Genomic DNA, 16,774 nt, shown 5'->3' with positions numbered 1-16,774 from the left:
GTAGCAAGTTGGAAGGGCCCAGGCTCGTGTGACCAACTTTGAGGAGAGTGGAGCGTATATGCAGGCTTGTGTTCAGGACTCGATCCTTTGCATTTTTCTGGAAGGTATTTCCTTCCAAGGAGGGAAGGTTGCAACCCAGCAGGGACTGGAATTAAGATTAGTGAAACAAAACATGCAGCTAGGAGAGGACGTCAGTTGGAAACTGTTTAAATGGTATGAAAACTTTGTAGTCCTTTAAAAATGTCTCTTTCCACGCTAGGGTTTGCAGACTGAAGTGGACTTGGGAGGCTAGGACAATAACAGAATAAATCTGCTGGAGTGCAGAGAGCTACTGTTTTAATACAAGATAACAATACCCGTTCCCACAGAGCAGCCAGCGGTCGGTAGCATCAAACACTTTCTATCCAAGTAGCCCTTCAGCCAGTGCATCTAAAGGAATATTTTTGTAAAGGCTACCTAGCAAGGCTTCTGTGACTGGGAATTAAAGAATTCAACTTTTCCCCCAATGGTTTTGATATACAGTGGGAGCAAATAACTTACAAAAAATATTTCTTTCTAAATATTAGGAAATACACAATGTCATTAGTCCAAGGGGAGACTTCTGCACTGTGAAGCTAACAATCAAATCTATAGCATTTTAATAGTTCTATCTGTTAGGGCTAAAAATAACCACATCTATTTCCAGGATTACGTTTTTCCCTCAATTCAAAGGTAAAATTGTGCTTCAGACCTTCTTGAAAGAATTGGGACAGTGGGGGTTGATCAAAGGTTTGACAAAACTGTGGAGGGCGAGGTAAGTTTTGGTTGTTTTTAAAGGGGCTGGAGGGGGGGAGAAGGGGTATGTTGTACCTCAATTTCTTCCTCAGCAAGTTTGTCAGTCTCAAATACAGAGTCAACCAAGGTAGTAGCACCCAGGTTCCTCTTCTGCATTGCTCAGTCCTCTGTCTCTCACTGAGAAGCAAAATACAGTTTCATCAGAGAATTCATCAATGCTATCTCAGGTCCTTTGATGTTCTGGAGCAGGGAAGAGGCGACTAATGTTCTACATAAATAGTTTTTCAACCTACCTCAAGCCGGGTGCTGAAGGAAGAGCACTTGGCACAGGATCCCCTTTACAAGGGTGCTGCTCTATCTGTTAGAAGTTAACTCTCCAACAGCCCCAGCGTGGCTTTCCACACCGGTAGCTCTGCAGTAGTGGGGCATGGCCCTGAAAAAGGGGCTAGGGCTGAAGGATACATTCCAGTAGAATGGTAAATGCACTAAAATCAGCTTTTACCATTCAATCCCTAGTTTTAAGCAGTTAACTTTTATTTTTAAAGTCTGGAAATTTGGCTTTATGTAGGAGCGCCCTTCAGAGAATCCCACACCTAATGCTCATGTGAATCAAAAGTAGAGCTCAACAGAACCACGATCTGAGCCTGGATGAAGTATTATGGTGTACGGCCACAACAATCTCATTAAAACCCACTTCCAATTATTTTAGCATGGATCAATAGAGAGAGAACCACATGCTGTAAACAGAACTCCATCCAGGAACAGTCAACTGGTTAAGGGCAATGTCTCAAGACCCAGACAGAGACTGGTGACAAGGGGGGTCCCTCAGGGGTCCATACTGGGACCAGGAGTGTTTAATATCTTCATCAATGACACGGACAGTGGGCTCGAGGCAGCGTCAGCAAGTTTACTAATGACACCGAGCTGTGTGGTGTGGGTGACAGGTCTGAGGGATGGGATCCATCCAGAGGGACCTGAACAAGCTCAAGAACTGGGCCTGTGGAAACCTCATGAGGTTCAACAAGGCCAAGAGCAAGGTCCTGCACATGGGTCAGGGCAACCCTTGGTATCAGCACAGGCTGGGGGATGAAGGGATCGAGAGCAGCCCTGCGGAGAAGGACCTGGGGGTGTTACTGGATGGAAAACTGCCTGTGAGCCAGCAACATGCGCTCGCAGCCCAGAAAGCCACCCGTGTGCTGGGCTGCATCCAGAGCAGTGTGGGCAGCAGGGCGAGGGGGGGGTGTGATTCTCCCCCTCTGCTCCATTCTCGGGAGACCCCCCCCTGCAGTGCTGGGTCCAGCTCTGGGGGCACCAACATCAGAAGGACACGGACCTGCTCGAGCGGGGCCAGAGAAGGCCACAAAGATACTCAGGGGGCTGGAGCATCTTCCCTGTGAGGACAGGCTGAGAGAGTTGGGGGGGTTCAGCTGGAGAAGAGAAGGCTCCAGGGAGACCTTAGAGCGACCTCCCAGGACTGAAAGGGGCTACAGGAAAGGTGGGGACAAACTCAGCAGGGCCTGTTGCGATAGGGGTAATGGTTTACAAACTAAAAGAGGGTAGATTTTTACAATGAGGGTTGTGAGACACTGGCACAGGTTACCCAGAGAGTTGGTAGATGCCCCCTCCCTGGAAGCGTTCACTGTCAGGTTGGACGGGGCTGTGAGCAACCTGGTGTAGTTGAGGATGTCCCTGCTCAGTGCAGGGGGGTTGGACTAGATGACCTTTCTAGGCCCCTTCCAACCCAAACTATTCCACAACTCCCATGAACACAGAGATATGTCAGAGTGCCCTCCAACCCATGAAACTAATGAAGGGAAAGGAGAGGAAATACAAAGAGAACAGAGATACTTAATGGGTTTGTTCTAACCTGCCTTGCTTTTCACCCTTCCCCAAAACCTTCCTGTCTTGTGCAGCGTAATAAACACTGATTAAAGTAGGTTTAAAATTAAGGGCTAAGGTGCCATCTCAGAAGGCAGCTGTCCCCTCCATGGCCAGAGAGCCGCTTAGGCTGTTGCACACATAGCCACAAGGTACGTGTGTCTCAGGAGAAACAAGTCACTGGGGGCCAACACACTCCCGTGGGCATTCTCACCCTTGCTTTCAGGTCCTGTAAACAGCCCCTCAGTCTAGACTACCATGCCAGCTGGGCCACGTCCTCAGTGCATCGTCCCCTGCATGCACTTCTCCCAAACTGAGCATCTCACGAGGCAGCTGGTCTTGTACAGAAGCTGACGTCAGTCCTGTATTTTCTGTGCTTTTTCTCCACCTCCAGAGTGTCTGGTTCTGCTCAGAGTCCGGGAGGAAGGGCAGGGGAATCCGGGTAGTTTATATGCAGTGTTGGTTGTTTTCAGTACGCTAAAACTCTTGGAAGTCAGCAGAGGTCCTGGCTACTGCATGTCTGGCTGGTTGTATGCTGCGGAGAGGAACCTTGCAGGCTGTGTGTGAAGAAATCTGCAACAGAGACACAACCAGCATGTGTATTACCCTTCTGCCTCTCTGCAGTTAGCTGCCACCCCTTGGAACTATCCCAAAACCCATCTCGGATTGCAGATCTGTGAGTCCTGCTGCTAGGCAACTGGGTGTTGGTGAAAAGCAGTTGTGACAGCGCTGAAGAGCTATGGCCTCTCTGCAAAGCTGCTATATATAGCGCTGATAATGTGCAGTGCAGGCTTCCTCTGCTGTCCTGCCAAGGGGCCGCAAAGGCAGGCCGCTGCAGCAGGCAGGGCTCCATCCAGCTAGCCCGAGGGAATGTGCTGTAAGAGAGCTCATTACTGTTAAAAATACACTGCTGCTGAGCAGACCTACCCCTTTCCTTTGCTCCTCTTACTTCTCTATATTCAAGGGGAAAAGAGAACAAGCAGCACCCTTCTCTCCCCTCCAGGCCTGGTTCTACACTCCAGTTAAAGGAAACTGTACTTTTTTTTTTTTTTCTCCCATCATAATAAAGCACAGCAACATAGTCCGGATGCAGAGACAAGCGAATAGCCCGTTCTTCAGCATAGCAAACCAACTGCAGAGTGCACTCTGGAAATAACAGAAGACTGAATGCACCGGGGTGCTCAGGTAATTAAAATGAACAAAGGAACAAGAAGTCAGCCGTGCCGCTCGCTGTAGGTATACAAACGCCTCACGTGGGGTTTAATCCACACCCTGCCTTACTTGTCACTGACTTTGTGTGGCTTTGATGTGGCTATAAATTAAACTCTTCCCTCAGTGAAAGCTGCTGCTTGACTTAAAAATGCTTTCCTGATATTGCTTTAGCTTTCTTCAGGTGTTTGCAGGTGGATGAATCCACATCCTTCACCCTGGTGCTTAAGCTGTATCAGCACAGTTAATAAGGCAATCTTCTTGTTTAGACAAGGGTTTGGTTTTTTACCAATGTAACTTCTGCCTAAACTCTCACTCCCTGGCTTTTTCTTCCTCCCCCCAACCTCTCATCAAGTATTCCCCCTTTAGCAGCTTGTCTTAAAGATAGAGATTAACTAATGGTCTCAAGAAGCTCTGCAGTAGGGGAAGGTCAGGGATGTGAAAAATAGAAATTAAAAAGCACATTTAAAAGAGCTCTTATCTTTTTCCTGACGTTGCCTAGTCTTTGCCTTTTCTACTGTTGCTTCTCATTACTGTTCAAAAATGTGAGCTCTCACCTGGTGTTGGTCTCCGTTCAGCCATGCACAGTCAGATTTCCACGTTTGGATCTGTGAATCCTTTCTTCCCCTCATTCACCAGCACAGGCTTTTCTGTCCTTGTATGCCAGACTAAAATCTGAAGAAGCCAACAGAAGTCATTAGCTGCACCTCTTCACTGCACTAACAAATATTCTTGCACATTAAATCAATAGTGCAATTTAACCATCTACCCTGGAGCCTAATGGCGCATTCACAGCTGAAAGGAGGTTTGCATAAAACTTCATTTAGGCAGGCCTACTGCTATCCAAAATGCACAGTGCACAGAAATTACCCATTTTACAGTGTACTGTCTTGGGACATTAACCGGCTCCTTCCATGTAGTTATCAACCATCTTCCTCGAAAGGCTCATCAACCTTTTCAGTGATGTAAAGGCAGTTCCTTCCTAACTGGAGGATTACATGCATGTTTCCCCACAGACCAGGTTCCTTAGTCTGGTTCTTGGTTAGCATGTTACCACATCCTTGGCCAGTGCTCAGAGTGGGAATGCAAATTCCTGCCACATCAGGTCCCACCCGGACTCCTGCATTAGAGGGAAGAGGCAGTGACACCCAGCACCGCCCGCCGCTCCAGTCCTCACCGTTGCCTTTGGCTGTGTGCAAGACTAAAATGGATTTTTCAGTGCATCCCTGAAAATCCATTATTGGATGGAAAACATCAGTCTGCTCCCTAACCTCACTATCACTTCTTTTTCACTTTTAAATTCTTTCAAGCCCCTAAAAAGATAGGGGAGTGACACTGATCTGAGAAGCACTGGCTGCTGCTCCGGTTCCCTGTTGCAGCCTCTGCTGTCTCAGAGCTGCAGGATGCAGGAGCTAGTTAATCCCTTCCTCCCACATGCTCTGGGCTGTACACAGCCCTTTTTAGAACCCAGGAAGCACTAATCTACCATATCACCTCAAAAGCCCCCTCCTTTGAAATGCGGCCCCCTCTGTTCTGTACCAGGTACAATGTGCTGTATCACTTTAAAGCCCCTCTCCAACTTGCTTAAAACAGAACTGTAGCTTCTACTAAAAGCTTCCCTCAGTTTTAGCAGCAAAGTTTAATATAGATAACATCTGTGGAGAACCGGAAAAAATATAAATTGAAGAGGTGGTCTAACGTTTTTGGAGGGGGGGGGTGTATTATGAGTAAATAATTTCTACTAGCTGTGCTGTACTGCTGGCACAGACAGTTCTGGAAGCTGTTTAAAATACTCTCCCCTTACTAGACTCAATTATACTTATTGCTTTGCTCCTAGAACCTGAATTGCTGGGAGCAGCTTTATCCCTTCAGAGCTACAGTCTCCTGCTTCCCTTCACCTGCTCACATTGATATTTCCTACCTTGCAGGGGTTTCCCTCTTGTTGCTATGACAATACTCTGCACATTTAATCCAAGTATCTGCAAACCATTTCATACCCAGGCCCTGCTTTTCTGAGAAATGAGGGCATGTTCTGTTTCTAAAGGATGTACAAAGCACTTTTCAAACGCTTCTGGTTAAACAGGAGCACCCCCACCTTCCCAAGAAGCTGTTGGGCCAGATTTGTCTCTGATGTGAGCAGTCACCTCCCGCGCAGGGCTTAAATCTCGCCTGCTAATACTAAAGCAGTAGAGACCAACTGCTGTCTGGAGTGGGTCCAAAAAACCATTTCATCGCTCCCCCACAACCACTTCAGAGCCCGCTCATCAAAGTTAGCCGTTATTATAGTCCTGCTCACCCACTGCAGCAATGCTGCTGCAATTACCGCGTTGCTTTCCTACGAAAAGGCAAAACCAAACAGGTCTGTACAAGTGGCTCTCGGTGCTACGCGAGCTTCGGTGGCGGGCTCCTCATCCGACAAACAGAATGCATAAACCTTGATGCAGTCCAGGTGCTAGAAAAATCTTGTAGCCAATTCTCCTTTCCAGCAGGAGCAGGTAAGAGCTCTTTCCACTTCTGACACATAAAAACTCAACCCTGCAGATGGCCAAGGGCTGCACTCTGCCAGGAACGGGACTCACACTTAAGCAGCTCCAACCACATACGCCATAAACAGAAGACCACAACTACACGTCATTAGCTTTCCTCTAACCTGGATCCCACTTTTGCATTGTTGAAGCCAAGCGCCAAAAAAGACAGCTATATTAAATTAACTAAAATGGACCAATTTTCAGAGTTTGCAGCTTGATACAGCAGCTTCTACCGTTTTTCATGCTGTGTTCTTTAATGTGGGAGGGACATCACCATTTAGTACAGAAACACCTGCTTTTCCTCTCAGCCAATTGCTCGATTTTTTCCACAAGCCGTGTGTTTGTTTTATGCCTCGGGGAAGCTTTGGCTTGTGCAAAAAGTACGGTCTGCAAGGGAGAGAACAGTGAGGGGGACAGAGTATCTGACTTTCCCTGAACAGTCGTTTCATATAGATGACCTGAGGGAGTCCTCTTTAAAAATCTCTACTACTGTGAAACACTTCCCATCGTTTACAGCCTTGCCATTCAGAATCACAGGACTCAAAACAGATCCAAGAGATTACAAGGATTCATCTCCACAGTAAATTTCTTCATTGTCTTCTAACAGGAAATGAAAAAGCAAACAGGCAAGTCGACCTACAGTTGGAGGGGGTCACAGGATTTCGAGCACGCAGACCCTCCATGCAGGGTTTCAATAACCGTTATTTGAGATAGAGACTCTACAACACGAAGAGGCACCAAGCTGAAACGACAGATTTGCTTCCTCCCAGCTTGTGCTAAACCAGATTTCTGCAGGCTCCCGTAGGCATTGTGGAGGCCCTCTTCTCCCAGAAGCACATCCATTGGTATAACAAATAAAGATTGCTTCTCCCTGTAACTCTTGCTTTTCTCACACGTCGAGAGAACTGTGGCCACTGCTATTAAATGAGCCAGAGTTCAAACAGTAAGTTTCAACTGTGCAATTCCACCAACGTGAAGATTTGTGCTTTGTGATATTATTTGGGTATTATGGGCAAAATATACAAGACCACAGGAGGAGACGAGGTCACAGCGGTCTGATTTGAGCTATTGCTGCTGCAGCACAGATCTGAAGGTCCAGCATGGAGCAGTGCAGGCTGACGGTGCTGCAAAACCCGAATTACTCTGATGTAGATGACTGCTTTCAGCTGTGGTACAGGGGATGGCATTGGCACAGCAGTTCTGGTGACTAATCAGGACAAGACAAGGCCAAAAGTACCCTCCAAGTTTTGCATGTCTGTCATAAAAATCAACGGCTTGAGCACTGGTGCCTTCACTGGTGTGTGTGTGAAGCTTAACCAACAAAGTGTTGTCACATAGCAGCCAGGATACTGAAAGCTCACCGCAAACCACTGGTCACAAACCCACAAGAAAAGAGGAGCCCGATCTCAGGAACAATCTAACCCGAAAGAGGACAGATCTGCTCCATCTGTACCCTGTTGCTCAGCCCCTGAAAGGCAAAGAAAACAAAGAGCTCATGAAGCTGATTCCCCTCCCTGCCGTATGTAGCACCACAGGATAAAAATACTCTTTTTCAAGCCTTCTTGCCTTAGGCTGACATTTTCCCTCTCTCCTGCCCATTCTGAGCCAGTTTTAGCTGTTTTGGATCTGTGACATCATGAAGCAGCCAGTTCTGGTCTCCCTTTGCAGTGTAATGTCCTGGGCCCAAAGGCTTGGTCTCCTCCATGCACACGAGGATTTATTCCTCTCCCAGAGCCAGTTCCAAGACCCACGGCGTTGGTATGTGGTTCAGGTACTGCTGGGAGAGCTCTCTTTGCTCCCCGGTCTGTAGCCAGTGTCTGACAGCAACCTGTTATACCGACTGTGGCATTTAATAGCCTCTAAGGCTCAGAGACAGCCGTTCCCAGTCCAGCAGGAAAAGCTGCCAGCCAAATTCCCTTTCATAACACCCACCTGAACACCGAGCTGAGATTTAATCTCAGATTTCACACAGCCAAGAGATAAGGAGAGAGGAGGAATGACTACTTTCAGCCACCACTTCGATCCCAGGGAATTGCTACGGAGACCACCTGAGAGCACAGAAGCCTGCCTCCCCAAAGACACGTACCTGTGCCTGTCTCCCCAGGGAAACAAGTGACTCCAGCAGCAGCTGGACCAGAAACGCCTCATTTCCAATGATCTTGTACTTTGTGGTCTGGCCTCTCCTGTCAGCCCAAGCTGAGGCTTTTTCAATAGCAGGGGCCACTCAAAAGTCACTCTCCTTTAAGGGCTCCCTGGCTGAGCACGCTGCAGCTCGCTTCCTCAGGTGTTAATAGAAAATGGAGAGCAGAGTATGTCCCAGTTACATCAAGCTGATGGGAATGTAAAATCTCAGACCTCGATTCTGTGTCAGTGGAGAGAGTGTGGTTTGCTTTGGGGGTGTGTGTGTGGGAAAATGCAGAAGCAGCAGAACACAGAAGTACTTAGCATGCTTGCAAAGTCTGTTTTCCTTACAACTCAAGTATAAACCAACACTTCCCTCCTGGTAGGGAGGGATAGCTCTCTCCTTTCCCCTCGGCAATTAATACTGACTTCCTTGATTTTCTCCTTCATTTTGGGCAGTTCCCAAATGAAAGAAAAGAAGCAGGATACATGTCTTTGGCCAAAGCTTAAGCTTTTTGCAGGAGTGTGCATTTGTGGGCTGAATTCTGATAAATATCACGAACACCAGCACTGCACCCAGGGAAGGCAGCATTTTTGGAGAACAGATGTCTGTGCTTATCTTACATACTTCTCTGATCCCTCCTTAACGACTCTGTCTGAGCACATCATAATTTTTAATGTAAATCTCACTGCAAACCATGACAACTGCTGGGAGCACACTAGCACAATGAAAAAGAAACCTGTGCTTTGATCTCGGGGCAAAAGGACCCGAGACCACTGTCTGCATTTGCCCTTCTCTGTCGCTTGTCTGGACTCTCCTCCTCATCAAACGGGTGAGCAAAACAGCAACTGGGAAATGGAGGCTGCTGGCATCAGCTAAAAGCAGAAAGGCAAGACTCAACCTGCAAAGCTGCACTCAGAGTTTGCCAGGAGCAGACAGCATTCAGTTCACAACAAGGACCCTTGTAAGATCTCCCCAGCCTAGCCAAAAAAAGAAATGCAGTCTGCTTTAAATCCTGGCCAGAGATTCCTGCTTCCTCTCCATCCCTGACCTGCAGCTCTGGTGTGACAGCACTGACACAGCAGCCTGTCTGACAGCACCGTTTTTTTTCCTCCTGCCTGGAAACAACCTTTTCCTTCCTCTCCTTCGTCCATGTGCTCCTCCACAACTGTCATTTCCTATCCCCAGCCTTTTAATGCAGCTTTTTTCCTATAATTATTTACAGTGGGGACAATATACCAAACATTGCATAACTGGCCATGGAGTAAACACCCCTGATCTTCTGCACACCAGCCTAAAAGCAACCTGTGCCTCTCCCTCAGCCTGCTGGAAACACACTTATTTCCAGCCAGGGCTTTCTTCTTAGCTAGTAGGGCACACAGTGCCCAAGAACAGAGATCTAATTTTAATCCAATCTCTTTTCCCACCCTTGGGAGACCATCTGTGTTATTTGTCCCAGTGCTGGACAGCCATAACCACAGCCATGTAGATTTAAAAAATGAGGCACAGCAGGTATCAGATAATAAACAAAATTGCTCCTCCCCCTCTGCTCCTCTTCCTCATTCTTTGACTCCTTGCCTGAGCACTGCTGAACATTGAGATCCTTGTTTTTACCGCAGCTGGGGGCTGTGGAGCAGTGCAGAGGGAAAGCAGAGACAAAGGGATGGAGACTTGGAGCCAATACTGGGTCTGTTGGTGGTAACAGCTTATTTGCAAAAAAAGATCATCATAGAATCATAGAATCCTCCTGGGATAATGAAGCAATAAAGACTCTCTAAATCAGACCGGCTGGTGGCTATTACAGTCAAAGGCATGAGAGTGCTCCACAGGGGTCTGTGATCTCAGAGGGACCCCCTCCACTCCTGCGGGGCTCAGCAGACCCACTCACAAAGCTTTCAGAAGCTCCTGACAGCACCTCCATCGCTGACGCGCTGTGATTGATGCCTGTCACACTAACCAGCATTGTCTCATTGTATCTCGCACGCTCCGCTGTCGTTCCAGATAGATATCCATCTGTTGTCTCTCATCTCAGCCTGGGAAGTCTTCAGGGAAAGAACCATCATTGTGTTCTGAGGTTCTACGTTATTTAGCACGCAGGGGTCCTGCTCCATGACCTGGGGGCTCTCAGGCAACGTGTACAGTCAAATAAATAGCAGCCGTTTGACAGCAGTAAAATCCCCCCAGAATGAAGCTTCCTGGAAGCCTCCTAGAGCTCAGAGAACATCCCGGGCATTAAAACATTTCTACATTATCTCTGATCTAGAAAGATCCAGGTTATTGTTAACTACAGATCCAGGTTATTGACAACCGGAGCGATATTGCAGAGGTGCCAAGGGGAAGAAGGCAACTTGGCAGTAAGGCAGCGACTGTGTGAACAGTTTTGTCCTGGAGTGGCTGGTACCCCTGGGTTACAGCTCAGACGGGTTCCAGAGGGCCAAATCTCAGGTGATGCCAGTTTATCACAGGAGTACCAATGTTCAAAAGCCCCCCCCCTCAGGAATTCAGATAAAGCAACCAACATACATTTCACCTATGGAATTCCCTGCTCCATGGGATTAGCAAGGCCACAAATAAGCCCATCTTGAAAATAATATTTTTCTAATATAAGAAAGAGGAACAATTACAGGGGAGAGAAGATTCCGTATTTCAGGGCCTATGGCGACCGCTAGCAGCCTGCAACCAAAAAAAGGTGAGTGCCCTGCCCATACTTCGATACATAATCCCCCATTCCCAGCTCCCTTGCAACGGGGGTGTTCTCCCTTCAAACGCAGAGGCCAGGTGACTGAAGGATGGGGCTGAACAGGCTTTCTCCTACCTCTGGATCCTTCCAACCCACACAGGAGGACAAGACCGTACCTTAGTGCAATTGGCAGCTTTCGGCTCAAGGTCATTCAAGGTCACTAGTTCCCGGAGCAGGCTGCTCTCTTGGTAGCCTCCCTTCACTCCTCGCAGTTTGAAGTAAGCCTGAGATCGCTGGAGAATCAGTCTGAGGTTCACAGCAAACCCCGCCATGTCTATAGCAAAGGGGCGATGGGGGTCGAACACAGTTTTCCAGCCGTAGACCTTCCCAGCAGCGTTCACTTTGGGTGACTCATAGCGCAAGCCACCGACGAAGGCTACTGGCCACACCGACACCTTTCTGGTGCTGCGCATCTGGAGGCAAGGAAAGAGAAGGGGACGGTGGGTGCACACAGAAGGATCGGCTGCCTGCCACGTCCAACTCACAAACCAGCACCCCAGCAGAACGACTTCCACCTCGCTCGCTGTCCTGGAGGAGGTGAATGGCCCTGAACTTCAGCCCAAACCCTAGAGCTAAGAGCCTGGCTTATGTTCCCAGGCACCCTCTGTGGTGGGAAAAAGCCGCAGAGCTCATCATTCATCTGCACAAGGATGCGCATCCTGGAGCTGGAGAAGCAAAGTGCTTTGGAAAGTGACAACTAACAACAGCGATAGTAACGGACAGCCATGGAGCCAGGCATGAGTTCAGCCCTAAAACGAAAGCTGCCAGTAATAAACATAACTGAGATTTAAGAGTGAGGTTTTTTGTCCAAAGGTCTTCAGAGCTGTGGCATCAGTCCTCCACACAGACAGCTGGGCAAATCAGGACACGGAGGAGGGAAGCACCTTGTCCAAGGCCACCTGGAAATGCAGGAATGGCGTATCGAGGAAGAAAGGTGCTGAGGAGTTTGAGCTGCACTCTCGGCCTATGAGCCACAATAAGGCTAAAAGCATCTTCAGCATCAGGCACTGCAGCTGTAGCCCAAAACCTCAGGGTCAGCTGAGAAGCGCAGGCGCTCCGGAAACTCCCAGCAAGCAGGACAGGGTTTGTAGCTGCTCCTGCTACCCAGCGGAACAAGGCTGGATGCCTCGACTCCCTGTAGAGTCAACAGACACAGATAGGAGCCACAAGGGGCCACTTGAGATGCCTGCACTTGCCAATGCAGATGCTTGGAATGCCAGTCTGGCCACTCGCCCCCCAGCACCCTGTCCTGCTCTGCTGGCAGGCTCAGCCTCCTGCTCTGCTCTCAGCCCAGGTTCTTAGATCAGGGATCTCTCAGAGCTAATCTCATCACTGCTAATTACTGCAAACCAGACCAGAAGAGCTCTGGCACTTGCCCTTCTGCATTATACACATGCTAACGGCAGCCCCTGTCCACAGGGAACAATAGTGCGTGTCTTCTGCATTTCACAGCACATTTCATTGGCTCCATGTGACCTTAACTGCAGCTCCATATCAGAAAGGAGAAGGCTCTACGAGCAAAGCACATGAGTGAGCGAAGGAACCCTTTCTGCTTTATTAAAGCACAGTGCTGTCTCAAGATGCTGCCAGAGCCAGACTCAAAGGGGACTGTGGAAGAAAAGCATTCAGTCTGAATTTGTTTTCAGGTTTAAAAGTGTGTATATTGCTGTGGCTATCCAAGCTGAAGGGAGAGCCATCAGGGAAGGGAAAGGCAGCATGTATGGAGCAAATCAATAGGAGATCCCTGTTAGAAAACTGGCAACTGGTGGGGAAGGCAGCAACCCTCCTTACCCGTCCCTTGCTGCAAGAGACAAAGGGAATGAGTAATTTCTGAGCTGGAAGCCAGGTGAGGTACAGTGCACTGTAAGACCACTGCAAACCTGCAGACAGGGAAAGGCTCAGGGGTTCATTTAGAGCCCCAGTAGGAGTGGAACAAACAGCAAAGGGGGGAAAGCACATGGGAACCTTCCCCTGCTCAAGCCCGACAAGGTTGTCAGGACATGCCATCACAGCTCCTGGAGCTGCACGCTGCCAGGCTGAGATCTCAGCCCCATCGCCTGCTTACGACGACCTGAGAGACCACCCATCCCCTGACGCTGCAAGAGGAAGCGCTCCGGAGCGGAGTGCTCCACATCTCCCGGCAGAGAGACAGCCCCTCTCCAAGGCAGTGCAGGAAAGGCTCTGCTTTTCTGAGAGAAGCAGCAAGCAGTAACAAACGCATGCTCCTCGCGTGTGCGGCAGGCCAGAGACAACGGCACCGAGCATCTCTGAACAAGATGTTCTGCAAGAGCTATGACTGTGCTGACACCGCTCAGACGTAACGCGGAAAGGGCACCGCTGCCTCCGCTGGGGAGCTGCGCAGAGCAGGCGCCAGGCTCTTGACAGCTACAGAATTTAACCAGTGGACACTCTGGGATGAGAGCAAACGAATGCAAACAGCAAGAAAGGAAGAGAAACCCCAGGGACTCCTCAAACAAAAGCAAACATGAATTAACAGGCAGCCAAGTGCGATGCACATAAGGGCGGTGGAGAAAAAAAGGTGGAAAACATCAGATCAGGAGCCAGCTGGGAATCTCCTCCAGGCTGGAGCATGGAAGGAGGATGGCCAAGGTTTCTTTTGCTAGGTACGTGCTTCTGCACAGGCACGTCGGACAGCAGGTGATGTTCCAACCCTGACCAGGCTCCCCACGGGGCAAGGCAGCCCCTCATTAGCTTCCTTTCTAGTAAAAACTATCTGCCTCCTGATGACATGCCACGGGATAAACTGGGGTTCCCATTACTTCACAGAATCATCTAGGTTGGAAAAGACCTTGAAGATCATCTAGTCCAACCAGTAACCTCACACTGACCACGCAGGATGCCTTTGACACTGGGAAACACAGCTTTGCAGCGCAGGGACCAAGCCCCAGAGAAAACCTCAGGAGAGCTGCAGCGAGACCACTATACAGGCAAGAGCGATCCAGCACTCAGGAGAGGATGCACACAGCATCTTTTACACTCTGCATGCTAATCTGCTGCATTCAGCCAGTTGAAGACCCCCCAGCAGGGTCTTACCTCCTCAAAGAGCTCCAGGCTGTAGGTGTTATCATCATCGGCAAAGTAAACAATCCCAGGCTGGCTGTTATTTTTGTTAAAGGTCTCTCTCAGCCATCTCAAGGCAAGGTTCCTCTGCATGGTGCCCCGGGGAATGCGGGGATCCCTCATGTCTCCCCGCAGCTTGTAGTTGCGGGGTGTCTCCACGTTGAGGTGGGTGTAGTTAAGCCCAGTGTCCCGCAGCAGCCGGGTGATGAGAGGCGTGCGCCGCTGGGAGTCCTCCACCAGGATCCAGTGCAGGTTCGGCACGTGCAGGAGGGTGTTGGCCAGGCGCGTCAGCTCTGCCTTCTGTACGGGCCGGCTGTAGGTGGGTGTAACGACGTGGATGGTGGGAAGGGTGTCTGACCACGGGGGTGGGCGGGTATAAACATATTCTGTCCTCACCACCTCCACAATGTCCCGGTCCGACAGGCAGTATTCCTTGGAGTCCAAGCCTGCAGCGAGATCACGCCGGGAGTCACCACCATCATCTGAGCAAGGGTACGAGAGAGAAGAAAAAGCTGCATGGACTCAGTCCTCCAACACCCCCCGACTGAGCCAGCAGGCTGCTTGCTAATAGCAGGTCACCCTCATGGTTTCAGAGGAAAGGAAACAAGCTCGGATGGAGGCTTTAATAAACGAGTACACAAATAAATAAAGGAATCAGGGACAAACACACATGAGAAAAGAAGTTCCTGCTGTTAGAAAAGCAGCACCAAACAAGGCCCGAGAGCCCAGGATAGTGCTGCAGCAGAGTGCTCAGAGTAAGCAACTTCAAAAAGCACCCAGAAGAGACAGGTTTGTACAGCAATTAGATCTAGATAAAGAAAATAGCAACACGGACTGACAATCTGTCATTCCTGAAGAGCTCCAGTGCTCTGGGCAGCATGCTCAGCGGGACAGGACTCACGGCTCTGCGCTGGAGCACCTGGATTGGGAGGCTGGAAACTAACTGGTGGAAAATACCACGTCAGTGAAGATCCCCCAGCAGCATCGGCTGGCCAGGATACCGCAGTACCCACTGCTCTCCTGACAGGCCTGGGATGGGAGAAGCAGGGAAAGACACACTTCAAATCCAGAAGTGGAGAGTAGGAATTAAAGCCTGTAATTGTAGGCTTTTTCCTGCAGAGACTTTCACCTGCCTCTGACTAACCTCTCCTCAAAAAGCCCCTACCAATCTCTGAACATAACAGCCCGTTCAGTAGTGCGGATGTGAACAGGGAACAGCACGCATATAGCATACACTGACCCAAACATATAAAATCCTTGCAAATAGAGATTCACAATCAGCTCAAGGAAACAAAAAATGTCCATGCAGCTGTTGCTTTTCCAGGGTGCGACTTTCACACTTTTGTAGACCAGCAGGAATACCACAGTCCACAGTCAGGAACTGGCAGAGATGAAGGGGCACCTCCATTTAGGATATAAGTCAGCTGCTCTCTAGTGGGCACGTAATACTTTGAGCCATAGATTTTGCAAAACTGGCTACTACCAGGAACTTCAGATGAGAAAGAACAGGAACAGACAGACATTAGATCTGACCCAGCAGGGTACTACCCATGGTTTTTTCATAGCATGTTACTCTTCCAGCAGCACAGACTTTGATACCAGCCCTGAACCAAATGAAGGCCTCGTACTCCACAGCATTGGTGAAGGGAGGATGCATCTCGGGGCGGGGGGCAGGGACAAGGTGTCCTGCACATGTTGGTATCAGGCCCTGTATAAGGCAAAGCACATCAGCATCACACAGCAGAGCTCTCTGAAAGCAGAGAACACTGGAATTAATTCAGAAATAAATCTGCAAAATGCATTGGACACAGACACAAATGTAATTAGCCAGGACGGTGCTTGAGACAGTTTGCAAACCCCTGCAGGTCAAACCCTCAGCTGTAAAACCTGGCACTGCCGTTCTGGGCTCGCCTAGTGTATAGATGCACATCTCTTTTTCAGCACCTGCTACCACAGGATCTCAGAAAACGCATTACAAGAACAAAGCAATTTCTCCCAAGAGCTTTCCCTATCACCACTCCTTTTCCACTGGGGGCTCAGAGAAGCAGAGACACAGGAAGCGTCTTACCAAGGTCATTGGTAAGTTCATGACGGAGTCAGAGCAGAGCAGTCCCTGTGCTGTAACTTCAGTGTTTGGGGCCATTCACAAAAAACAGCTCCTAGGCTTTAGGCCACTGAATCAAACTGGTATATAGCCAGTGTATTCTTAGTAGTCTTTCAAGTCCTGTTTTAGAGCCCAATAGATCCCTCATCCTCTGAAACACTGGCCACCTTCCAGAGGGGATCACAGTCATTTTTCCCTTAAGAACTGCCCAAAGCCTCACGGGGCCCTGTCAGTCTTCCAAGGGGAAAGGTAAAGCTGCTCAGGACAGACTCTGAACTTCTGACAATTCAAACCGCACATCAGACTGTTCAGCAAAAGGATAAGCACCTGTGGAGGAT

The 16,774-nt window shown here is 49.2% G+C and overlaps 1 protein-coding gene and 1 long non-coding RNA gene across 5 annotated transcripts in view; one reads left to right on the top strand and one right to left on the bottom strand.

Annotated features, from left to right (window-relative positions):
* Window positions 1-319: 319 nt before the first annotated feature.
* The window catches only part of B3GAT1 (beta-1,3-glucuronyltransferase 1), a 39,539-nt gene continuing 23,084 nt past the window's right edge, over window positions 320-16,774 (bottom strand). For all 4 annotated transcript variants that reach the window (XM_074848970.1, XM_074848967.1, XM_074848968.1 and 1 more), the window contains exons 4-7: window positions 14,306-14,814; window positions 11,368-11,664; window positions 4,419-4,536; window positions 320-3,225 (exon numbers count right to left, since the gene is read on the bottom strand). In XM_074848970.1, coding sequence (XP_074705071.1) covers window positions 4,450-4,536; window positions 11,368-11,664; window positions 14,306-14,814 — 893 coding nt within the window. In that variant the 3' untranslated portion in view covers window positions 320-3,225; window positions 4,419-4,449. The remainder of the gene's footprint in view (window positions 3,226-4,418; window positions 4,537-11,367; window positions 11,665-14,305; window positions 14,815-16,774) is intronic.
* LOC141933875 (uncharacterized) lies at window positions 3,221-7,061 on the top strand. Its single transcript, XR_012626234.1, has 3 exons — window positions 3,221-3,328; window positions 3,722-3,837; window positions 6,997-7,061. It is a non-coding gene; the product is annotated as an uncharacterized LOC141933875 (long non-coding RNA).

The sequence above is a fragment of the Strix aluco genome, chromosome 23 (genome assembly GCF_031877795.1).
Source record: "Strix aluco isolate bStrAlu1 chromosome 23, bStrAlu1.hap1, whole genome shotgun sequence".
NCBI classification, from domain to species: domain Eukaryota; kingdom Metazoa; phylum Chordata; class Aves; order Strigiformes; family Strigidae; genus Strix; species Strix aluco.
Note: the sequence above shows the minus strand (reverse complement) of the source record. Positions and strands in the feature narration are given on the sequence as shown.